The sequence below is a fragment of the Zonotrichia leucophrys genome, chromosome 26 (genome assembly GCF_028769735.1).
Source record: "Zonotrichia leucophrys gambelii isolate GWCS_2022_RI chromosome 26, RI_Zleu_2.0, whole genome shotgun sequence".
In the NCBI taxonomy this organism is placed as follows: domain Eukaryota; kingdom Metazoa; phylum Chordata; class Aves; order Passeriformes; family Passerellidae; genus Zonotrichia; species Zonotrichia leucophrys.
Genome location: NC_088195.1, coordinates 2,310,594 through 2,334,393, shown reverse-complemented (window position 1 = coordinate 2,334,393; position 23,800 = coordinate 2,310,594). Strand labels below are relative to the sequence as shown.

Here is a 23,800-nt window from a genome sequence, read left to right as displayed (position 1 = left end):
GAGTGTGGGATTTATGTATTTGGTGAATTTTTATTGGGAATTTCGATTCAAACCCCAGATTTGGCTCTGCTGAGCACGCTGAGTGTGGGATTTATGTATTTGGAGGATTTCTGCAGGGGATTTTGGTTCAAACTCACCAGATTTTGTTCTACTGAGCACCCTGAGTGTGGGCTTGGTGTGTCTGGGGTTCCTGCAAGGGATTTTGGGGTGAAACCTCTGGATTTGGTTCTGCTGAGCCCCCTGAGTGTGGGATTTGTGTATGAGGGGGATTTTGGGCTGAAACTCAGGGCTGAGCACCCTGAGTGTGGGATTTGTGTGTTTGAGGGGTTTCTGCAGAGGATTTTGGTTCAAACCCCCAGATTTGGCTCTGCTGAGCACCCTGAGTGTGGGATTTATGTATTTGGGGCATTCCTGCAGGGGATTTTGGGGTGAAACCCCCAGATTTGGTTCTGCTGAGCCCCCTGAGTTCAGGCTTTGTGTTTGCAGGTGGTCTGAGCGCAATCACCGCGAGAAGATCGGGGTGCACGTGCTCTTTGAGCAGGTGCTGAACATGGAGCCGTTCTGCTGCAGGGACCCGCCGGCCTCCCCGGGCACGGCCTGCTGCGTGTACGACCTGTCGGCCGTGGTGATGCATCACGGCAAGGGCTTCGGCTCGGGGCACTACACGGCCTACTGCTACAACACCGAGGGCGGTGCGTGAGGGGGCTGCGTGAGGGAGCCGCGTGAGGGAGCCGCGTGAGGGGGCTGCGTGAGGGAGCCGCGTGAGGGGGCTGCGTGAGGGGGCTGCGTGAGGGAGCCGCTCCCAAACCCCTCCCTTGCCTTGGATTTCCCGCCTCTGAACCCTCCCTCAAAATTCCACTTCCTTGGGATGCACTCCTTGCCCTTCAGTAGTTTGTTTTCCCTGTGTATTCTTATTTTTAGCATTTACTTTTGCTTTTTTATTTTAATTTTTTCAAACCTCTCCCTTTCCTTGGATTTCCCTCCTTTGAATCCTCCCTCAAAATTCCACTTCCTTGGGATCCTTCAGTAGTTTGTTTTCCCTATGTATTCTTTTTTTTTAGCATTTACTTTTGCTTTTTTAATTTTTTCAAACCTCTCCCTTTCCTTGGATTTCCCTCCTTTGAATATTCCACTTCCTTGGGATCCTTCAGTAGTTTGTTTTCCCTGTGTATTCTTTTTTTTTTAGCATTTACTTTTGCTTTTTTAATTTTTTCAAACCTCTCCCTTTCCTTGGATTTCCCTCCTTTGAATCCTCCCTCAAAAAATTTTAAAATTCTAATTCAGCTTTTGGGATGATTAAATAATGATTTGATATTTCTAAAGCACCCCAAAAAAAAATTTTTTTAAATTATATATTTTAAAATTCTAATAAAGACTATATTTTTAAAATTCTATTTTAAAATTCTAATTCAGCTTTTGGGCTGATTAAATCATGATTTGATATTTGTAAAGCAATCCCAAAAATTATCCTTTTTAAAATTATATTTAAAATTATATATTTTATATAATATTATATATACGCATATATTTATATAATAAATAAATAATATTTAAAATTATATTTTAAAAATTCTATTAAAAACTATATTTTAAAAATTATATTAAAAGCCATATTTTTAAAATTATATTTAAAATGATATATTTTTAAATTATATTAAAAACTAAATTTAAAAATTATATTAAAAACTGTATGTTTCATTTATATAAAAATATATATTTAAATAATAGAATTTATAAAAGATATAATATATTAATAATTTATTATAATTATAAATTATATATCTATAATAATATATATAATAAATTATAAATTAATATATTATAATAATAATATAATAAATAATAGAATTTTATAAAATATATTTATATATTCTTTATAATAAGAATATTTATATATTTATACTTATACTTTATATTTATATATATTTATATATATTTATATATTTATATATATTTATATATATTTATATATTCTTTATAAAAAGAATATATAAATAGAATAATAGAATGCTTTAAATATATTATATTTATATAATACTATACTATAATGTACTTAAGCAATGGTATTAAATTTATATTTATATTAAAATTATGCTTATTAAAAATATAATTAAAATTATATTAAAATTTATATTAAAATTATATTTAAATATATATTTATATAATACTATACTATAATGTATTTAAGCAGTTGTATTAAATTTATATTGATATTATAAATTTAAAAATATTAAAATATAATTAAAATTATATTACAAATTATATTAAAATTATATTTAAAATGAAATTAAACCCCTTTTCCAGCTTACAGGAGAAGCCAGAGGTGCCTTTTCTCCTGTGGATGTTTCCTGGGAGCAGTTCCAGGATTAAAGGGGATCCAGGCTCAGCTAAAAGGATTTTTTCCCTTTTCCCAGGATTTTGGGTGCACTGCAATGACTCGCGGCTGAATGTGTGCAGTGTGGAGGAGGTGTGCCAGACGCAGGCCTACATCCTCTTCTACACGCAGAGAACGCTGCAGGGCACGGCAGCAGTGCCACACAAACCGCTCCACACTCAGGTGTTCGCCACCCACAGCCAGTGACAGGGACACAGAGGGACACTGGCACCAGGGAAACGCTCCGGCTGCGCTGGGCACTGCTGGGGCTCAGCCCGCCCTGATCTGGGGAACTGCGGGGAATGGGAGCGGGGCGGGGATGGCAACGGGGCACGGATGGGAACGGGGCAGGGATGGGAACGGGGCAGGGATGGGAACGGGGCAGGGATGGGAACAGGGCAGGGATCAGAGCAGGAATCAGGGATGGGATCAGAGCAGGAATGGGATCAGGATCAGAGTAGGGATGGGATGGGGCAGGGATGGGATCAGGGAGGAATGGGATCACAGTAGGGATGGGATTGGGGCAGGATTGGATCAGGGATTGGGTTCAGGGCAGGAATGGGATCAGGGATGGGATCAGGGATGGGATCAGAGCAGGAATCAGGGATGGGATGGATCAGGGATGGGATCAGGGCAGGAATGGGATCAGGGATCAGAGTAGGGATGGGATTGGGGCAGGAGTGGAATCAGGGATGGGATCAGAGCAGGAATGGGATGGGGCAGGAGTGGGATCAGAGATTGGGTTCAGGGCAGGAATGGGATCACAGCTTGGATGGGGTCAGGGATTAGAGTAGGGATGGGATTGGGGCAGGAGTGGGATCAGGAATCAGGGAAGGAATGGGATCATGGCTGGAATGGGATCAGGGCAGGGATGGGGTCAGGGCAGGGATGAAATCAGAGCAGGGATTGGGATCAGGGCAGGAATGGGATCAGGGATAGGTTCAGGCAGGAATGGGATCAGGGATCATAGTAGGGATGGGATGGGGCAGGAGTGAGATCAGGGATGGGATCAGAGCAGGAATCAGGGATGGGATGGGGCAGGAATGGGATTGGGGCAGGAATGGGATCAGGGATGGGATCAGAGCAGGAATGGGATCAGGGATCAGAGCAGGGATGGGATGGGGCAGGAGTGGGATCAGGGATTGGGTTCAGGGCAGGAATGGGATCAGGGATCAGAGTAGGGATGGGATTGGGGCAGGAGTGGGATCAGGAATGGGATCACAGTAGGGATGGGGTTGGGGCAGGAGTGGAATCAGGGATGGGATCAGAGCAGGAATGGGATCAGGGATCATGGCAGGGAAGGGATGGGATCAGAGCAGGAATCAGGGATGGGATGGGGCAGGAATGGGATCAGGAATCAGGGCAGGAATGGGATCAGGGCAGGGATGGGATCAAGGCAGGGATGGGGTCAGGGATCAGAGCAGGGATGAAATCAGAGCAGGGATTGGGATCAGGGCAGGAATGGGATGGGGCAGGGATGGGATCAGGGCACAGAGCTGGAGTGGGATCACAGCTGGAATGGGGTCAGGGCAGGAATGGGATCAGGAATCACGGCAGGAATGGGATCGAGCAGGAACGGGAGAGCAGGGATGGGATCAGAGCAGAGCCTGGAGTTCCATCCCAGGCTGGATTGGATTTCAGCTCCATCCCAGGCTGGATTTTTATCCCAGGCTGGATTTCCCTGGATTTCCATCCCAGGCTGGATTCCCATCCCAGGCTGGATTTCAGTTCCATCCCAGGCCGGATTTCCCTGGATTTCCATCCCAGGCTGGATTTTCCCTGATTCCCATCCCAGCTGCTGGCTCCCAGGGCTGGGCTCGTCCCTGTCTCTCTCTCTGGGTGTGAAACAGAAATCATGTTCTGATGATTTTTTTTGTTGTTGTTGTTATTTTGTAAATCTTTACTCTTTTTACACCTTGTTTTTTTTGTAAGCTGAAATTTCTTATTAAGAAAAAAAAAAAAAGGAAAGAAAAAACAAACAAAGAGAAAAAAAAAAAGAAAGAAATTCCAGTAGGTTGTGTTGTTATTCCATAAAATTTAATAAACATCTGGGGGCGGGGGGTACAGGAGGAAATTCCATCCTCGAGGAATGAATGGGAAACCAAATCTTCCTCTCAGCATTGAACCTTTTGTCCTTGTCACTGCTCCAGGCAGGACAGGGGGGACCAGAGCAGCTCCAGGTGGAACCAGAGGAGCTCCAAAGGGATCTGAGCAGCTCCAGAGGGATTTTAGCAGCTCCAAGGCAATCTCAGAAGCTCCAGGTGGGATGAGAACAACTCCAAAGGGATCTGAGCAGCTCCAGGTGGGATCTGAGCAGCTCCAGGTGGGATCTGAGCAGCTCCAAAGGGATCTGAGCAGCTCCACAGCTCCAGTCCTGGTGGGAGGGTGAGCTCTGCTCTTTCCTGGGACAGGAGTCAGCACCGTCAGGGGAGCTGATTCTGCTCTAAAATCTGGTAAAAAGGGGTTTCTGTGGGGTTTGGGGCAGGCTCACCCTGATTTGTGTCACCTCAAGTGGTGACAGTGCTGTGCTGGGGTGGCAGGGTCAGTTTTTGGGGGGGTTTGTTCAGCTTTGCGGGGCTGCAGCTCCAAACCCTGGTGAGCAGGGCCAGCAGCCAGGGCAGGGCTGGATTTGGGAGTTTTGAGGGAGGATTTTGGAAAAGGTTCCTCCTCCCCAGAGGGTTTGGGGCACTGCCCAGGGAATGGGAACAACCCCGAGGCTGCCAGAGCTCCCCAAGGTGGGATTTTGGCATCTCAGGGACACCCAGAGTGGGATTTTGTCATCTCAGGAATACCCAGGTGGGATTTTGGCATCTCATGGATGGCCAGAGTGGGATTTTGGGCTCTCAGGGATGCCCAGGTGGGATTTTGGGCTCTCATGGATGGCCAGAGTGGGATTTTGGGCTCTCAGGGATGGCCAGAGTGGGATTTTGGGCTCTTAGGGACACCCAGAGTGGGATTTTGGCATCTCAGGGATGCCCAGGTGGGATTTTGGGCTCTCAGGGATGCCCAGAGTGGGATTTTGGCATCTCAGGAATGCCCAGGTGGGATTTTGGGCTCTCAGGGATGCCCAGGTGGGATTTTGGGCTCTCAGGGATGCCCAGGTGGGATTTTGGCATCTCATGGATGGCCAGAGTGGGATTTTGGGATCTCAGGGACACCCAGAGTGGGATTTTGGGCTCTCAGGGATGCCCAGGTGGGATTTTGGGCTCTCGGGGACACCCACGTGGGATCCTGGGGTGTCTGAGCAGGGCAGGGGTTGGATTCGATCCCTGCGGGTCCCTCCCAGCTCAGGATGTTCCCGATCCCGCCCCTCGGTGCCTCCCCCGCGCTGACCGGAGCTACGGCACGGGCTGCGGCGCCATCAGGTCGATGTCGGTGAGGTTCCGGGCCACCCAGACCCCGGCGGCAAAGAGCCCCAGGTTCAGCAGCAGGTTCCTGCAATCACAGAGCCCCAGAAGCGCTGAGCTCGGGAAAGATTTTGGGAAAGTTCACCCGAATCCAGGCTGTGCCCGATCCCCACCCTGAGTGCCACCTCCAGGGATGGGCGCTCCAAACCCCCCTGGGCAGCCCCTTCCAGCCCTTTCCATGAGGAAATTCCTGCTGCTGTCCAACCTGAGCCTCCCCAGCCCAGCCTGAGGCCGTTCCCTCTCCTCCTGTCCCTGTTCCCTGGGATGAGATCCCAAATCCCCCCCGGCTGTGCCCTCCTGGCAGGGAGTTGTGCAGAGCCAGAAATTCCCCCTGAGCCTCCTTTGCTCCGGGCTGAGCCCCTGCCCAGCTCCCTCAGGACCCTCCAAACCCTGCCCAGCTCCCTCAGGACCCTCCAAACCCTTCCCAGCTCCCTCAGGGCTCTCCAAACCCTTCCCAGCTCCCTCAGGACCTCCAAACCCTTCCCAGCTCCCTCAGGACTCCTCCAAACCCTTCCCAGGACTCAACTCCCACCAGACCCTCAACCCTCCCAAGCTCCCTCAGGACTCTCCAAATCCTTTCCAGATTTCTCCAAACCCTTCCCAGCTCCCTCAGGACTCTCCGAACCCTTCCCAGCTCCCTCAGGACTCTCCAAATCCTTTCCAGATTTCTCCAAACCCTTCCCAGCTCCCTCAGGACTCTCCAGGCCCCTCCAGCTCCGCTCCCTTCCCCGGACCCGCTCCGACCCCAAAATGTCCTCCCTGAGGCGAGGAGCCCGAACTGGACGCAGGGACCGAGGGACAATCCCTGTCCTGCTCCTGCTCCAGGCCAGGGACGGACACCGGGCTCCCGATCCCGACCCGGACCCCTGCTCCGGGCCCGGCCTCGATCCCGGCCCCATCCGTGCCCCGCTCCCGGTGCCGACCTGCGGAAGTCGTTGCGGTCGGTGGCGAAGCGGAAGGCGCTGCGCAGCCAGGTGCGGATGCCCCGCGGCGGGGCCGCCACCGCCCCGGCCGCTCCCGCCGCTCCCGCTCCGGCCGCCGCCACCGCCGCCATTGCTGCCGCCCGCGCGCCCCGTGCACGGCGTCACCGGCGCGGCGGTGACGTCACCGCCGGCGCGCGGGGCGCTGCGTGAGGGCAGCGGCGGGAACGGGATTGGGATCGGGAGCGGGATTGGGGTTGGGATGGAGAACGGGATCAGGGATTGGGAGCGGGATCTGGGATTGGGATTTGGAGCGGGAACGGGATCAGGGATTGGGGTCAGGGATCGGGAGTGGGAACGGGAGCGGGATCAAGGATTGGGAGCGGGATTGGGATCAGGATCTCAATCCAGACCAAGCCAGGCCTGGATTCGTGGGGACATCCTGCCACACTGTCCATCCATCCATCCATCCATCCATCCATCCATTCCAGCAGCCTCGTCTGTCCCTGCTGCTGGATCCTCTCCCCACATCCCACTAACCGATCGACCCAAATTGATTTATGGCAATTAGTGACCCTCATTAAGGGGCCAGCTGGAGATCCAGGCATTATTCCCCTGGCAGGACCAGCCAGGTCCCCTGGGCTGCCCTGGCCCCACACCCTGTTTGGGGTTTTGGAAGGGTTTAGCCCCATTCTAATGAGCATGGAAGAAGGCCTTTGAACCTGTCCTTTGTTCATAATTAACCTTTTTAAGTCTTAAGTTGATTTAGGAGCATTTGAATTAAAGCTTTAAAGACGTTGCTTTTTGACAGGAACTTTCTGCTTGTGGCTGAGTTCTGCAATAATAACCTTTTGAAGCATAATTTTAGAATATTGCTTGTATCCTTGAAACTATAGCTTTAGAATATATAAAAAGGAAACGTGCTTATCTTACACCTTAACAAAACAGTGAAAAGCAGCTTGAGAAAGGAAGATTATCACCTCAAGGATTTATAGTTTTGACCAAGGGAAGCTGGACATCACTGTTAGGAGATTTATAGTCCTTGCAATCAAAAGGTGGAGCCACATCTGGAATCTGGACCTCACCAGCTGGGATTCTTCATCCTTCTTTCAGAAACCAGACCCCCACCATCTGGGGATACTCCTTTTGTGATACATCCTGAAAAAAACTAAATCACAATAGTGTACAGAATTGTGACGTAAAAATGGGGAAATAGAAACTGCTGATGAGTAAAAATTGAGAATAGAAACTGCTGATGAGTAAAAAATGGGAATAGAAACTTTGAAACTATAGCTTTAGAATATATATATTATATATTCTGTATAATATATATAGAATAGATATATTTTTTATATTCTATATAATATATATATTCTATATATTATATATTCTATATTTTATATATTACATATATTATGTATATATAATATAGAATGTATATTATATATTCCATATATATTCTATATTTTATATATTCTATATTACATATATTACATATATTATGTATAATATATAGAATACATATTATATATAATACATTTATGATATAAAAACTGCTGAGAAAGCTGATGAGTACCCCTATAAATACCTGTGAGCCTCAACTATCAGTGTGGAGGGAAAACTTCCCCCACTGCACCCAGCACTGTATTGCTCATACTTTATGAATTAATAAATTGATTGATGATTTATTAATGAATAAATTGATTGCTGCTTGAATATTTGCCTAGCCGAGCTTCTATAATTTATAACACCTCGCACGTTGCTGGAAGGCCAGACCGTGTGCACGCAGCAATCCGCATGGCCGGCCCGACCAGTTCCGACCAGTTCCGACCAGTTCCTTATCAGCGCGTCCCAGCCAAAGCCCCCGCGGCCGCCGGGGCCGTTCCGGGCAAGGTGATAAACGCAGGAATCCTCGGGGCAGGGCGGGATGGCCGCGCCTGGAACCGGCCCCGCGGCCCCGGGAGCGCCTTTCCCGGCGGGAATGCCGCGGGATAGGGGGGAGGAGAGCCGGGAGGCGCCGGGCTGGGTGGGCAGCGGCTTTGGGAGACCCTCCTGCAGGGCCACGAGGTGACGGACGGACAGACGGACGCGCCGGGAGGTGACAGCAGCGGCGCCGGCATGGCAGCAAAGGTGGGTGCCGTGGAGCCCCGTCCTGCCAGGGCTCTCCAAACTCCCCAGCCCTGCTTTGTTCCCTCCTCGGTTCTGCTCCAGCTCAGCTCCCCGGGAATGGGGGGGTCCCGCTCCCCGAAGTGTCCCGGGACAAGCCCGGGAGCAGCGCGGGCACCGAGCGGTCGGTGCTGGAGCTGGGGGCGTTCGTGCCCCGAGGGACCCCAGGAGCCCCTTTTCCGTGGATATTCATGGCCTGGGGGTGCAGGATCCCCTCTCCATGGATATTCCACACTCTGGGGGTGCAGGATCCCCTTGTCCATGGATATTCCATGCCCTGGGGGTGCAGGATCCCCTCTTCCATGGATATTCCACACCTTGGGGTGCAGGATCCCCTCTCCATGGATATTCCACACCCTGGGGGTGCAGGATCCCCTCTTCCATGGATATTCCACACTCTGGGGGTGCAGGATCCCCTTTTCCATGGATATTCCATACCCCGGGATCCCCTCTTCCATGGATATTCCACACCCTGGGGGTGCAGGATCCCCTCTTCCATGGATATTCCACGCCCTGGGGGTGCAGGATCCCCTCTCCATGGATATTCCACACCCTGGGGGTGCAGGATCCCCTCTTCCATGGATATTCCACGCCCTGGGGGTGCAGGATCCCCTTTTCCATGGATATTCCACACCCTGGGGGTGCAGGATCCCTTGTCCATGGATATTCCACACTTGGGGGTGCAGGATCCCCTTGTCCATGGATATTCCACACTCTGGGGGTGCAGGATCCCCTCTCCATGGATATTCCACACCCTGGGGGTGCAGGATCCCCTTTTCCATGGATATTCCACACCCTGGGGGTGCAGGATCCCCTTTTCCATGGATATTCCATACCCCGGGATCCCCTCTTCCATGGATATTCCACACTCTGGGGGTGCAGGATCCCCTTTTCCATGGATATTCCACACCCTGGGGGTGCAGGATCCCCTTTTCCATGGATATTCCATACTCCGGGATCCCCTTTTCCATGGATATTCCACACCCTGGGGGTGCAGGATCCCCTCTCCATGGATATTCCACACCTTGGGGGTGCAGGATCCCCTTGTCCATGGATATTCCACACTCTGGGGGTGCAGGATCCCCTTTTCCATGGATATTCCACACTCTGGGGGTGCAGGATCCCCTTTTCCATGGATATTCCACACCCTGGGGGTGCAGGATCCCCTTGTCCATGGATATTCCACACCCTGGGGGTGCAGGATCCCCTCTCCATGGATATTCCACACTCTGGGGGTGCAGGATCCCCTTTTCCATGGATATTCCATACCCCAGGAGCCCCTTTTCCATGGATATTCCACACCCTGGGGGTGCAGGATCCCCTCTCCATGGATATTCCACACCCTGGGGGTGCAGGATCCCCTCTCCATGGATATTCCATACCCCGGGATCCCCTCTCCATGGATATTCCACACCCTGGGGGTGCAGGATCCCCTCTTCCATGGATATTCCACACCCTGGGGGTGCAGGATCCCCTCTCCATGGATATTCCACACCCTGGGGGTGCAGGATCCCCTTTTCCATGGATATTCCACCCTCTGGGGGTGCAGGATCCCCTTTTCCATGGATATTCCACACTCTGGGGGTGCAGGATCCCCTCTTCCATGGATATTCCACACCCTGGGGGTGCAGGATCCCCTTTTCCATGGATATTCCATACCCCGGGATCCCCTCTCCATGGATATTCCACACCCTGGGGGTGCAGGATCCCCTTGTCCATGGATATTCCACGCCCTGGGGGTGCAGTTTGCGGGTCTTTGCTCCCACCCCGAGGTTCCCGGAGGAATTCGGATCCTCGGGGCGGGATCAGGGAAGCGGCGCTGCCCGGGCTGTGCTCGGGGGCGGAATCAGCGGCGGGAGCGGGGCGGGAAGAGGAAGGGAAACTCCTGGGGGAGGGACCGAGAGCTCGGGGAGCGCTCCTCGGGAGGGATCCGCTCCCGCTGGATATTGGTGTGGAACGAGAGCGGGGTGCGGGCCGGGAGGATTGGGGTGCGGGGCTGCGGGACTGGGATGCAGGGAAGGATTGGGAAGCAGGATTGGGGTGCAGGGAAGCAGGGTTGGGGTGCAGGGAAGGATTGGGAAGCAGGGTTGGGGTGCAGGGAAGGATTGGGATACAGGATTGGGGTGCAGGGAAGGATTTGGATTCAGGATTAGGGTGCAGAGGTGCTGGATTGGGATTTAGGATTGGGGTGCAGGGAAGGATTGGGATTCAGGATTGGGGTGCAGGGAAGGATTGGGAAGCAGGATTGGGGTGCAGGGAAGGATTTGGAGTCAGGATTAGGGTGCAAAGGTGTAGGATTGGGATTCATGATTGGGATGCAGGAAAGGATTGGGATTCGAGGAAGCACGATTGGGGTGCAGAGGTGGGGATTCAGGATTGGGGTGCAGGGAAGGACTGGGATTCAGGATTGGGGTGCAGGGAAGGACTGGGATTCAGGATTGGGGTGCAGGGCTCTCCAACCCCTCCATGCTCCAGTGCTGCCACCCCTCAATTTAAGGACAAAAATGGGGTTTGATGCTGGCGGGGGGCTCACCCAAGCCCCCGCGTCCCAACACCCGGATCCCTTGGGGACATCACGGGGTGACCCGTGGGGTTGGCAGGGACACGTGGCAGGGACAAACAGAGCCTGGGGCGGGCAGAGGGGGTGCCAGGGCACTGCCAGCCCCGTGTCACCCCCGGGTCTCGGTGTCCATACCGGTGTCCCCGGAGGTGTCGCGGGGCTGGCAGCAGCGGCAGCAGCACGGGTGGCACCTGGCTGGCTGGCAGCGTCCCCAAGGCGGCAGTGACGTCCCCGGGGGCCGTGCTGAGCCGGCCTCTCCCTGCCTTGCAGCGGATCCCGCAGCTCCCGGCGCCCTCGGCCAGGATGTTCCACCCGCAGGGCTGCAGGAGGAGCTTCCCCAGGGAGGTACGTGCGCCTGGGAGGGATCTCCTGGGAAAGCTCTCTTGGGGATCTTCCGGGGCTCTCCCGGGACTCTCCTGGGTTGGGGCTTTCCTGGGTTGGAGCTCTCCTGGAGCTCTCCTGGGGCTCTCCTGGAGCTTCCCTGGGTTGGGGCTCTCCTGGAGCTTTCCTGGGGCTCTCCTGGGGCTCTCCTGGGTTGGAGCTCTCCTGGAGCTTTCCTGGGGCTCTCCTGGGGCTCTTCTGGAGCTCTCCTGGGTTGGGGCTCTCCTGGAGCTGGGTTGGGGCTCCCCTGGGTTGGAGCTCTCCTGGGTTGGGGCTCTCCTGGAGCTTTCCTGAAGCTCCCCTGGGTTGAGGCTCTCCTGGGGCTCTCCTGGGTTGAGGATCTCCTGGAGCTCCCCTGGGTTGGGGCTCCCCTGGGTTGGAGCTCTCCTGGGTTGGGGTTGTCCTGGAGCTTTCCTGAAGCTCCCCTGGGCTGAGGCTCTCCTGGAGCTCTTCTGCTGCTCTCCTGGGGCTCTCCTGGGGCTCCCCTGGGTTGAGGCTCTCCTGGAGCTCTTCTGCTGCTCCCCTGTAGCTCTCCTGGGGCTCCCCTGGGTTGGGGTGGGAGCCCAGCATCGCCCTGGAGCCACCCTGGGTTCCCCCTGCCCCATCTCCACCCCTGGGGATGCTGAGGAGCCAGGAGAGCACCAGGGTGGGGAGGAGCCCTGGATGATGTGGGCTCTCCCAGGGCTCCCCATCCCTGCCTGCTCCTGGGGCTCTCAGGGCTCTGATCTCTCCACAGCCTGCTCCGTGGTGGGATGGACCGTGGCCGTGTCCCCCTGATGGCCCTCAGGATGCCTGGGACAAGCCACCATGGGATGAACCACCCTGGGACAAGCCACCACGGGATGGGCCACCACGGGATGGGCCACCATGGCATGAACCACCACGGGATGGGCCACCATGGCATGAACCACCATGGCATGAACCACCACGGGATGGGCCACCATGGGACAAGCCACCATGGGACAAGCCACCACGGGACGGGCCACCACGGGACGGGCCACCACGGGACGGGCCACCACGGGACGGGCCACCACGGGACGGGCCACCACGGGATGAACCACCATGGGATGAACCACCCTGGAATGGGCCACCATGGGAGCAGCAGCCCAGGGGACGCCGGTGCAGGAGGGGCCTGGTAAGGGACAGAACTGGGGGGAGATGTCCCAAGGATGGTGACACTTTGTCAGGGAGACCCGGCCAAGTCACCAAATGCCATCCCCAAAACCATTCTGGACATGTCTGCATCCACTCGTGGTCCCCCAGGCACAGACAGGAGTTTGTGGCTTTCTGAATTCCCAAAAGGAGTCTGGAAATGTCGGGATCCAGCAGAAATCTAAAGGATTTCACAGGTGCACCGCCCACCCCAGGATTAAGAATGGCAAAATAAATATATTTACATGGGTATATGTAATATACCTATGTAAATGTATTTATATATATATATGTATTTATATATATACCTAAATATAAAAATAAATTTATATATATATATACCTATATTAAAAATTTTTAAATATATATAGGTATATATATATACATGTATATATATGTATACATATATATATATATATATGTATATATATATACATATATATACATGTATATATATATATACACCTATATATAAAAACAAATAATTTATTTCTTTCCATGGATGGCCAGGACCTCCACCTGCCCATCCATGGAAAGAAATAAATTATTTCTTTTTATTTATTGAAAATTTATTTTTATTATAAAATATATTTTATTATAAAAATATTATACAATATTTTATTATAAAAATATTGTTATTTATATTTTTTTATTTGTTATCACTAATCTGCAGTGCAGTGGGGATTGGTGTTATGAATGAGGTCCTGTACGTCTAATTTATTAAACCACAAAGTCAGAACTTAGCAGCAGTTTTAATTGAGCAGCAATTTTATATAAAATTAATACAACCAAGTAAGCATGTACAGAGTAAATTTGGCAGTGATTTCAAGGCTGATTCCTTAATTATGCCAAGGTCTGTTCTATTTTGGGATGTTACTTATCTCAAACTACATCCTGTATCCTATTTTCTCATGAACATCTGAAAACATCTGTTTTGTGGCACTAATTACATGTCCTTTTCCTCTGTTACTTTTGATGCCGAATTTTGCCCCAAAAGGCGAGAATAACTGCCTAAGAGACTCAGCTTAAGTCAAATAGGCAGGAGGTATTTTATTGCGACGCGTCGGAGAAATCACAAAAGGGATTTCTCAGTATCCCGTAACAAAGCAGGCCTTTTATACAGTTTTGGATGCAGGGTTACATCATATCACATACATAATCATGTCTTTGCATGCATATTCATAAGGGGCGTGGTGTAGGCGGAGTGTGGGCGGGGACATCTCTTTTGAGGATCATCTTGGTGGCCGTTCCGGTTGCCTTCATCGTGGGCAGGGGTCTCCTGATGAGTCTTCCTCCTTAAACTTTGAACTCCCATCCTAATATGGTCAATTCCCGGTGTACTTGGCTTGGTCCCCATGGCTTGGCACGGCTCTTAGGGTCAGTTTGACATTGTTGGCTCCGAACATGCTTAGCTCATCAATTCCCCTATCCCTATCTCTCTTTCTTGTCATTATGTTCCACGCTTTAGCCGATTTATTGCTCTATGTGTTTCTTAAATGCTATGCTTTCTTTAAATGCTTCACATTCCATGTTTTAACTCATTGTTTCTTGAAGGCTATCTGTTTTGGGGCTTCACTTTTTGACTAATATTTTCTAAAATATCAAGATATTTACAATTACAACAGATTTTTATTATTTATTATATATGATATTGTATAATACATGTTATATATAATATATAATGTATAATATACAATATATAATATATATAATATATATTATATATTGTATATTATATATTGTATATTATATATTACTATACTATAGTATATAGTACATAATATATATAGTATATAGCATATAGTATATAGTATATAATATATAGTATACAGTATATAGTATATAGTATATAATAGATACTATATTATATATATATATTTACAAATACAATATGTTTACAATTGTTAGCCCGAATCACATTCACTTATCACAATGGTTACACCAGGGCACTGCTAATTAAATCAATATTTTCAAAATTAATTAGCAATTACAGTTTAGATTGTGTTGCGCAGCCAGACCCACACAAATCTCTTTGGCTCACTCCAGGAGTGACCCCGAAGGGCTCCAGAAATGAATCCACACTCACTCCATGGAAATTCCCCTGTGAAGCCCCAAACTGCCTTTCCAATCAGCATTTTGCAACCTATGTACCTTGCTACTGCACAAGAACATAATTTTGTTTTCAGTGGTACTTATAGGGCGTTATTGATCAAAATGCTTAGGCAGCGCCACAAACTGAAAATCAATCCTAGACAGTCCTATCCCATTCCATGGTTAGCTACTGACGCGACTCCTAAATTTGGAGCCACATCCCATATCACCGGTGGGTGGTCTCATGTTATGTTGAAGGGGGTTTGCCCCATCCACATTCAGGAATTGCTGATGGTGCTGTGCGCCAGGTTACTCATTAATCCGGAAGCAATCCTGGTGGATTCTTCTGTTTGAAGTTTGGTAAGCAGGGCAAACAGGAAGAGAGAGATAGGGATAGGGGAATTGATGAGCTAAGCATGTTCAGAGCCAACAATGTCAAACTGACCCTAAGAGCCGTGCCAAGCCATGGGGACCAAGCCAAGCACACCGGGAATTGGCCATATTAGGATGGGAGTTCAAAGTTTAAGGAGGAAGACTCATCAGGAGACCCCCGCCCACGATGAAGGCAACCGGAACGACCACCAAGATGATCCTCAAAAGAGATGTCCCCGCCCACGCTCCGCCTACACCACGCCCCTTATGAATATGCATGCAAAGACATGATTATGTATGTGATATGATGTAACCCTGCATCCAAAACTGTATAAAAGGCCTGCTTTGTTACGGGATACTGAGAAATCCCTTTTGTGATTTCTCCGACGTGTTGCAATAAAATACCTCCTGCCTATTTGACTCCTAGGCAGTTATTCTCGCCTTTTGGGGCAAAATTCGGCATCACCTGTTCAAAAGTGGAGTTCAGCTTTTGCAGCATGAAATGACGGATGTTGGGGGGTTTGTGGAGCATTTCTCCTTAAAAAAAATCAAATTGCTGCCCTCTGGTTCCTCCCAGGAAACATCTGCCCCTGTTCCCTGCCAGTGCCGTTTGCTCTCGGGGTTTCACATCCTCGTGGGGTTTCATTTTGGGATTTTTGAGTCGCTGCTGCTCTCAGGGCTCTCCAGCACTGCTGGCAGCCTGATCCTCCCCCTCCACTGTTTCTGATTTTAACAGCCAGGTGAAATCTGAGCTGGTTCACCCCTAATTGCATCCTGCTGCTGCAGGGAGGGATTTACCCACAGCCCCCAAAGCAGCGAGCAGGAGAGGCACAAAGAGCTGAGGGTCACAACGGGGAGGGGGAGCAGCAAGAAATCCCAAAAATCCCAGTGGGTTCGTGGGGAAAAAAATCCCAAAAATCCCAGTGGGCTCATGGGGAAAAAAATCCCAAAAATCCCAGTGGCTCATGGGGAAAAAAATCCCAAAAATCCCAGTGGGTTCGTGGGGAAAAAAATCCCAAAAATCCCAGTGGGCTCATGGGGAAAAAAATCCCAAAAATCCCAGTGGGCTCATTGGAAAAAAAATCCCAAAATTCCCATGTTGAGCGTCCTCACCGTGGCCGTTCCCTTTGCAGCCCAGCCCCAGAGCCTTCCCTGGCCCTGGGGACGTCCATTGGAACGAGGAGGAGCAGGACAGGAGGTGGGCACCCCCCGAGTGTCCCCTGCCACCGCCCTGGCATGACAGAGCAGCCGTGCCAGGAGCTGAGGGTGCCTTTGGAGAGTGCTGGTACCAGGTGAGGGCTGGTGGCACCTGGCCGTGGTGGCACCGCAGTGGTGACATGGGGCAGGGGACACTCACTGCTCTGGTGACAAGGACAGCGTGTGGGCAATCCTGTCCCATTCCCTAATCCCAGTTTTTCCCTGCAGGATCTACCTCCTGACCCCTGGCCTGAGTACCCCAAGGAGGAGCGGTGCCAGCCCTGCCCCCCGTCCGGCCCTGCAGGGTGGGTGACAACGAGTGACACCAGCACGGCTGTCCCTGCCTGTTGGCACCGCACAGAGACCCCTCCCAAGCCAGCCCCCCTCCCCACGCTGGGGCTGGCTGGAGGAATCCCTGAAGAAATCCAAGGAAATTCCCGAAATTCCTGCAGGAATCCAGGGAATTTCCACCAGCACCGCCCGCCCTGGAGCCACCACCCGGCTGGGACACGACGGAGCCGCCCCCGGCAGCTGCTCGTGGTGCCCCGGGCGTGGTGTCCCCGACCCTCCCGAGGTCTGTGCTGCCCCCAGGCCGGCTCCTCGCTGCTCCCCATCCTCTCCCGGGCCAGCCTGAGGAGTTCCCGCCGCTGTTTCCCACCCTGCAGGGCACAAGCTGCGCTCCAAGCCCTCCTGTCCTGCCCCGTCCAGGAGGAGCCAGCCCGGGGCCACGAAGGAGCCGCAGCCCCCGGAGCCTCCCCAGTGCCCGGAGCCGCCCCCGGGGGCTGCAGAGAGGCAGGAGCAGCCGCAGGTGAGGGGTTTTACCTGTCCCACCTCATCCCACAGCAGGGCTGTGCTCACCCCGAGCCCGGCACGCTGTGCTGGTTCCCTGCAGGATGTGCCAGCAGGGACTGGGGATGTTCTGGAGCCCCCCAGCCCGGCCAGGAGCCCTCTGGAGAGCCCGGCTGCTGATCCTGGTGCTGATCCTGGTGCTGCAGAGCTGCAGGTAGGACATTCCCCCATCCCAGGGGTGCTCCCAGCCTGGAGCTGCCTGGCTCAGGGCTGTCCGTGGCTGCTGGGGCGTCTCCCTCCTGTCTGATCCAGCCCTTCCCCTCTCCACATCACTTTTTGCCAGGTGTGGAGTTTTTCCAGGCTTTTCGCAGTGTTTCCTGTGGGTTTTAAGTGTCCTGTCCATCCCATCCCATCCCATGGATCCCATCCCATTGATCCCATCCCATTGATCCCATCCTATCCCATCCCACCCCATGGATCCCATCCCATTGATCCCATCCCATTGATCCCATCCCATTTCATCTCATCCCATCCCATGGATCCCATAGATCCCATCCCATTGATCCCATCCCATCCCATCCCATCCCATCCCATCCCATCCCATCCCATCCCATTGATCCATCCCATTGATCCCATCCCATCCCATCCCATCCCATCCCATCCCATCCCATCCCACCCATCCCATCCCATCCCATCCCCCCATTGATCCCATAGACACCATCCCCCTCCCATGGATCCCATCCCATGGATCCCATCCCATCCCATCCCATCCCATCCCATCCCATCCCATCCCATCCCATGGATCCCATCCCATGGATCCCATCCCATCCCATCCCATCCCATCCCATGGATCCCATCCCATGGATCCCACCCCATGGATCCCATCCCATCCCATCCCATCCCATCCCATTTCCTGTCCCCAGGTGGAGCTGGCAGCTGGGCAGAGCCCCGTGGGCAGCCAGGAGCAGGATCCCTGTGCTCCAGGAGCAGATCCAGCCCCTCCTGAGGAGACCTCCAGGAATCCTGAGATCCAGGAGCACCTTGAGGTATGGGACTGCTGTGGAGGGACACAGGACCAGCTCCAGGCTCCCCAGACCCTCCCCACCAGCAGCACACAGCTTCCCCTGGGGATGGTTTCTATTTTTTTCTATTATTTTTTCTCTTTTTTTTTCTATTTTTTCTGGTTTTTTTCTATATTTTGTATTATTTTTCCTGTTTTTCTCTATTATTTTCCCTATTTTTCTAGTATTTTTCTAGTATTTTTCTATTTTTTTCTATTATTTTTTTCTATTTTTTCTATTTGCTATTCCCACCCTAAAGCACAGCCTGCAGGGAGGCACAGCCCCTTTCCCAAACCCTCTAATCCCCTCACTGTGGATTCCACAATGCCCCTGCACAGTGTGGGAGCAACTAATCCCTCTCTGAAATTAAAGACTTTAATTAGCAATAATAAATAAGTATTTATGTATTATTTATATTATCTGTTTATTATTAAATATTTATTATTTAAGGATTTAATTTTTATTATTTATTATTTATTTACTTACTAAATAAGAATTTATTTATTATTATTCATTTAGAAAAAAGTATTGTTCATTATATTACTTATTAAATAAATATTCATTTATAAATAAGCGTATATTTATTTATAAATAAATATGTATTTATTTATAAATAACTATTTATTTATAAATAACTATTTATTTATTTATAAATAACTATTTATTTATAAGTAAGTCTATATTTATTTATTTATAAATAAGTATTTTTATTTATTTATAAATAAGTATTTTTTTATTTATTTATAAATAAGTATTTTTTTATTAGATCAGTAAAGCAGAAGTGGCAGTGCTGCAGCCAGAGGCACACACGCACACTTTTCAGTTCTTTGTGCTGCTGCAATTGCACAACTTCCTCAAATTTCTTGGCACATTCTCAGGGCAAGTTTGCCTCAGCTCCACCCTGGGTTGCTGCAGGGTCTGAGGGTCCATCCAGGACCCTCCCCTGGTTTTCTCCTGATGCCACTTGATCCCTGGCATTCTCTTTTTGCGCTGTTTTGTTCTCTGCCTCTGCTATCTTGGTTCTGCCTTTTGTTATCTCCCGTGCCAGCCTTGCTTTGTGCACATTTTCAGTTACTCAGCCCACAAAAGCCATTGCAAATTCGCCTTCTGTCTGGAAGCTGTTAGGATTCACCAGCAATTCCCGTTCATAACAGCAATAATTTCCCGAATGTGGCTGTTTGTGACGCGCAGGTGGAGCCGTGCAGTGTCCCCAAGGCTGGCAGCGGTCACGGGTCCCCTCCCCGGAGCCCGGCAGCCCCTGCAGACCCTGCCAGGAGGGAAATCCTGGGGTGCAGCTGCTCTGGGGCGGCAGAGCTCAGCCCTCCTTCCTGTGGCGCTGGGGAAACTGAGGCACGAGCTGCCCAGGCTGGGGTGAGTTTGGGGCGTGGGGCAGCTCCGTGTCCCCACCCCAGTGGGGGACAGCGCTGTCGCCGTGTCCCAGCACAGCCACTCTCTGTCCCTCAGCCTCTGCAGAGCCTTCAGCCTCCTGAGAGCCCTCAGCTTCCTCCAGGACCTGCAGCAGAGCGCAGAGCCCGGCCCAGCCCGGCCTGCACCCCACCAGAGGCCTGCACAGCGCCCCAGAGCCTGCCTGGTGCTGGGGCCACCAACCTGGTACGGGCTCTGCGTGCCCCCCAGTGTCCCCCCAGGCTTGGGGACACTGCCAGGACCCAGGGGGATCCCTGTGGCTGCAGGATGTGGGGTTTAGGGGCGGCTTTGTCTGCAGGCACAGCCCGTGTCGGCCCTGGAAAGCAGCCAGGGCAGGAAGCCGAGGCTCAGGGGTGTGAGCACACAGTGTCACAGCAGCGTGTGGAGCTGCTGCCAGACCCACAGAGCACGGCCATGGGGTCAGCACCCCAAAAGCAGCACCAAAACACCCCGATTTTAACCCACAAACCCACAAACATCATCCAAACCCCTGCAGGGCACGGCCATGGGGACAGCACCCCAAAAGCAGCACCACACAACCCCTGCTTTTAGCCCACAAACCTACATACATCCTCTGAGCCCATGCAAGCTCGCCAAAACACCAAATTCACCACCCAGCATGGCTCCCAAAGCTCCTCAGGTGAGATCCCCCCATCCTGGAGCTGCTCCCAGACCTGCAGGGCAGGCCAAAGGTCAACACCCCAAACCACCCCTATCTTAACCCACAAACATCATCTGAGCCCATGCAAACCCACAGCAAGCTCCCCAAAACACCAAATTCACCACCCAGCATGGCTCCCAAAGCTCCTCAGGTGAGATCCCCCCATCCTGGAGCAGGCAAAGGGTCAGCACCCCAAAACCAGCCCCAAACCACCCCTGCTTTTAGCCCACAAACCCACAAACATCATCCAAACCCCTGCAAGCCCCCCAAAACGCCAAATTCACACCTTCACCACCCAGCATTGCTCCCAAAGCTCCTCAGGTGAGATCCCCCCATCCTGGAGCTGCTCCCAGACCCTCAGGGCAGGGCACAGGGTCAGCACCCCGAAACCAGCCTATTTTAACCACAAACCCACAAACATCATCTGAGCCATGCAAATCCACAGCAAGCTCCCCAAAACACCAAATTCACCACCGCATGCCCAAAGCTCTTCAGGTGCAATCCCCCCATCCTGGAGCTGCTCCAGACCTGCAGGGCGAGGTACAGGGTCAGCACCCCAAAGCAGCGCCAAACACCCCTGCTTTCAGCCCACAAACCCTGAAATATCATCCAACCCTGTAAGCCCCCTAAAACGCCAAATTCACACCCCCACCACCCAGCATTGCTCCCAAAGCTCCTCAGGTGAGATCCCCCCATCCTGGAGCTGCCCCCAGACCCTCAGGGCAGGGCCATGGGGTCAGCACCCCAAAACCAGCCCCAAATCACCTCGATTTTAGCCCACAAACCCCTGCAAACCCACAGCACCTCCCACTGCACGCTCCCCCAAACACCAAATTCACCACCCAGCATTGCTCCCAAAGCTCCTCAGGTGAGATCCCCCCCAGCACCCCAAAACCAGCACCAAACCACCCCTGCTTTTAGCCCACAAACCCCCAAATATCATCCAAACCCCTTAAACCCGCAGCACAAATCCAGTGTCACACAACAGCGTGACAGCAGAGTGTGAACAACCCTGGAATGGAGCTCTGAGGAAGCCAAGGAGAACCCTCCAGAGCAGCTTAATTACTGCTAATGAGGGAGAGAAGCTGGGGCAAAGAGGGGGAGTGGGGTGGCACCCAAGGGAGGGGTGACAAAGCAGTGACAAACTGTTGGCACGTAATACGAGTGATTAGTAAATTTTGAACTTTATTGTATTAGTGTTAATGAATTGTATACGTATTGTAAAGGCGAGCTCACTATTGGCTAGTTATTTATTAGGTAACTACGCTTACTTTTGTATTTTTGTGGATATTTTATTGAAAATTTTTTTTCGTATTCTTGCTGAAGATGTTCTTTCCTATCTTACTGTTGCACTAAGGGCACAGTGGTTTTGCTTGTTACTGGACACTGACCACTGACTCTTACACTTGTCTCTTTCAAGCTTAACTAATGGCATTATGTGACCTTTCTCAGCTGGCTAACTGTCTGCAAAGCTCTCCACAACAAACCAGTGGCTCCTTCCACGGGGTGACCACCCCTGGGCTGGTGACTGACCAGTGTGGCTCAGTCCCTTTCTCCTCTGAGCTTTCCTTGGGGTTTTTGTGTCACTGCTGCTCTCAGGGCTCTCCCGATCCTCCCTCCACTGCTGATTTCCACCGTCAGGTGAAATCTGAGCTGATTTCATCCTGCTGCACAAATGGGGGGCTCACCCTTTGCCTTTCCCCCTGGCAGGCTGTGTGTGGCCAGCAGCAGCTCAGCTCAGAGCCCCCCTCGCCATTCCCAGCTGGAATCGATTCCCGCTCTGCTGCCGTGCTCAGGAGGAAGGCAAAGATCGAGCTGGTGAGTCCTGGGGGGCACCTGAGGGGCTGGGGGCAGCTCCAGGATGGGGGGATCACACCTGAGGAGCTTTGGGAGCAATGCTGGGGGGGTGAATTTGGTGTTTTGGGGAGCTTGCTGTGGGTTTGCAGGGGTTTGGATGATGTTTATTGGGTTTGTGGGCTAAAATCAGGTGGTTTGGTGCTGGTTTTGGGATGCTGACCCCGTGGCCCTGCCTGAGGGCTGGGAGCAGCTCCAGGATGGGAGGAATCGCACCTGAGGAGCTTTGGGAGCAATGCTGGGGGATGAATTTGGTGTTTTGGGGAGCTTGCTGTGGGTTTACATGGGCTCAGATGATGTTTGTGGGTTTCTGAGTTAAGATAAGGGGTGGTTTGGTGCTGGTGACCCTGTGGCCCTGCCCTGAGGGGCTGGGGGCAGCTCCAGGATGGGGAAATCTCACCTGAGGAGCTTTGGGAGCAATGCTGGGGGGTGAATTTGGTGTTTGGGGGAGCTTGCTGTGGGTTTGCAGGGGTTTGGATGATGTTTATGGGTTTGTGGGCTAAAATCAGGGTGGTTTGGTGCTGGTTTTGGTGTGCTGACCCCGTGGCCCTGCCCTGCAGGGGTTTGCAGGGGTTTGGATGGTATTTGTGGGTTTGTGGGTTAAAATAGGGATTGTTTGGTGCTGGTTTTGGGGTGCTGAACCTGTGGCCCTGCCCTGCAGGGGTTTGGGATGATATTTGTGGGTGTTTGGGCTAAAATCGGGGTGTTTTGGTGCTGGTTTTGGGGCGCTGACCCCGCGGCCCTGCAGTCGTACCAGCAGTTCAGCCTGAGCATCGCCGTGGTGGCCACGATGCTGCTGCACCAGGAGCCCTCGATGGAGGCGGCGCTGGGGGTGGCGCTCAGGGCCAACCTGCGCCAGGGCCGCCTGCACCACCTGCAGCAGCTGGAGGAGTTCATCGACAGCCTCGACTCCGTGGGCTCCAGCAGCCTCTGAGGGCTGCCAGCCCCTCCTGCCCTGGGACAGGGCTGGGACAGCGCCCTGGGGTGCTCAGGAGCCCGCAGGAGCAGCTGGGAGGCGTTGGCAGCCCCCGTGGAGAAGGAGGGTGAGCAGGATGTGTTTGGTTTTAGCCCTGCCCAAAGCCCTGGGGGCAGCCAAAAGCGTCACTGGTTTGACTGGAGGGAGGGCAGCAGTGCCTGTCCCTCCTTTTCCTGCTGGCCAGGAGTGCGCCCCCAAACCCCAGGGAGTGTTTTTGGGTTTAAATCTGCAAATAAACCGTGTCCTTTTTGCAGCCCCTGCTGTGCCATTGGTGTGTTCCTGCAAGGGAGGGGTCCCACAGGGCACCCCGGCAGTGGCAGAGGGCACAGATCACCCCTGGGGACCTCCCAGCGCTGGTGACAGTGCCAGTGTCACAGTGGGGTGGGAAGGAGCAGGGCAGAGCCTGAGTTCAGA

The 23,800-nt window shown here is 51.9% G+C and overlaps 3 protein-coding genes across 11 annotated transcripts in view; 2 read left to right on the top strand and 1 right to left on the bottom strand.

Moving 5' to 3' along the window:
• USP49 (ubiquitin specific peptidase 49) overlaps nucleotides 1–2,667 on the top strand; it is a 31,076-nt gene extending 28,409 nt beyond the window's left edge. For all 3 annotated transcript variants that reach the window (XM_064732968.1, XM_064732969.1, XM_064732970.1), the window contains 2 exons: nucleotides 487–692; nucleotides 2,415–2,667. In XM_064732968.1, the coding sequence (XP_064589038.1) occupies nucleotides 487–692; nucleotides 2,415–2,581 (373 nt within the window). In that variant the 3' untranslated portion in view covers nucleotides 2,582–2,667. The remainder of the gene's footprint in view (nucleotides 1–486; nucleotides 693–2,414) is intronic.
• A 1,722-nt stretch (nucleotides 2,668–4,389) lies between these two features.
• On the bottom strand, nucleotides 4,390–6,855 carry TOMM6 (translocase of outer mitochondrial membrane 6). Of its 5 annotated transcripts, none has more exons than XM_064733117.1 (4): nucleotides 6,705–6,855; nucleotides 5,708–5,809; nucleotides 4,738–4,776; nucleotides 4,390–4,696 (listed from the first exon to the last, which is right to left on the bottom strand). In XM_064733117.1, the coding sequence occupies exons 1-2, from the start codon at nucleotides 6,833–6,835 to the stop codon at nucleotides 5,713–5,715; spliced, it is 228 nt and encodes a 75-aa protein (XP_064589187.1). In that variant the 5' UTR covers nucleotides 6,836–6,855; the 3' UTR covers nucleotides 4,390–4,696; nucleotides 4,738–4,776; nucleotides 5,708–5,712. The 5 variants fall into 5 exon arrangements, with proteins under 5 accessions (XP_064589187.1, XP_064589188.1, XP_064589185.1 ...); XM_064733118.1 differs by having other exon boundaries at nucleotides 4,738–4,748; XM_064733115.1 differs by having other exon boundaries at nucleotides 4,390–4,824.
• Nucleotides 6,856–8,607: 1,752 nt separating this feature from the next.
• Nucleotides 8,608–23,639, top strand: LOC135458146 (uncharacterized). 3 transcript variants are annotated; one of them, XM_064733111.1, is made up of 13 exons: nucleotides 8,610–8,831; nucleotides 11,698–11,772; nucleotides 12,545–12,943; nucleotides 16,557–16,715; nucleotides 16,849–16,925; nucleotides 17,073–17,194; nucleotides 17,286–17,428; nucleotides 17,513–17,623; nucleotides 18,333–18,455; nucleotides 19,662–19,841; nucleotides 19,935–20,081; nucleotides 22,267–22,374; nucleotides 23,159–23,639. In XM_064733111.1, the coding sequence occupies exons 1-13, from the start codon at nucleotides 8,820–8,822 to the stop codon at nucleotides 23,342–23,344; spliced, it is 1,842 nt and encodes a 613-aa protein (XP_064589181.1). In that variant the 5' UTR covers nucleotides 8,610–8,819; the 3' UTR covers nucleotides 23,345–23,639. The 3 variants fall into 3 exon arrangements, with proteins under 3 accessions (XP_064589182.1, XP_064589183.1, XP_064589181.1); XM_064733112.1 differs by lacking the exon at nucleotides 19,935–20,081 and having other exon boundaries at nucleotides 8,608–8,831; XM_064733113.1 differs by lacking the exons at nucleotides 19,662–19,841; nucleotides 19,935–20,081 and having other exon boundaries at nucleotides 8,608–8,831.
• Nucleotides 23,640–23,800: the final 161 nt, after the last annotated feature.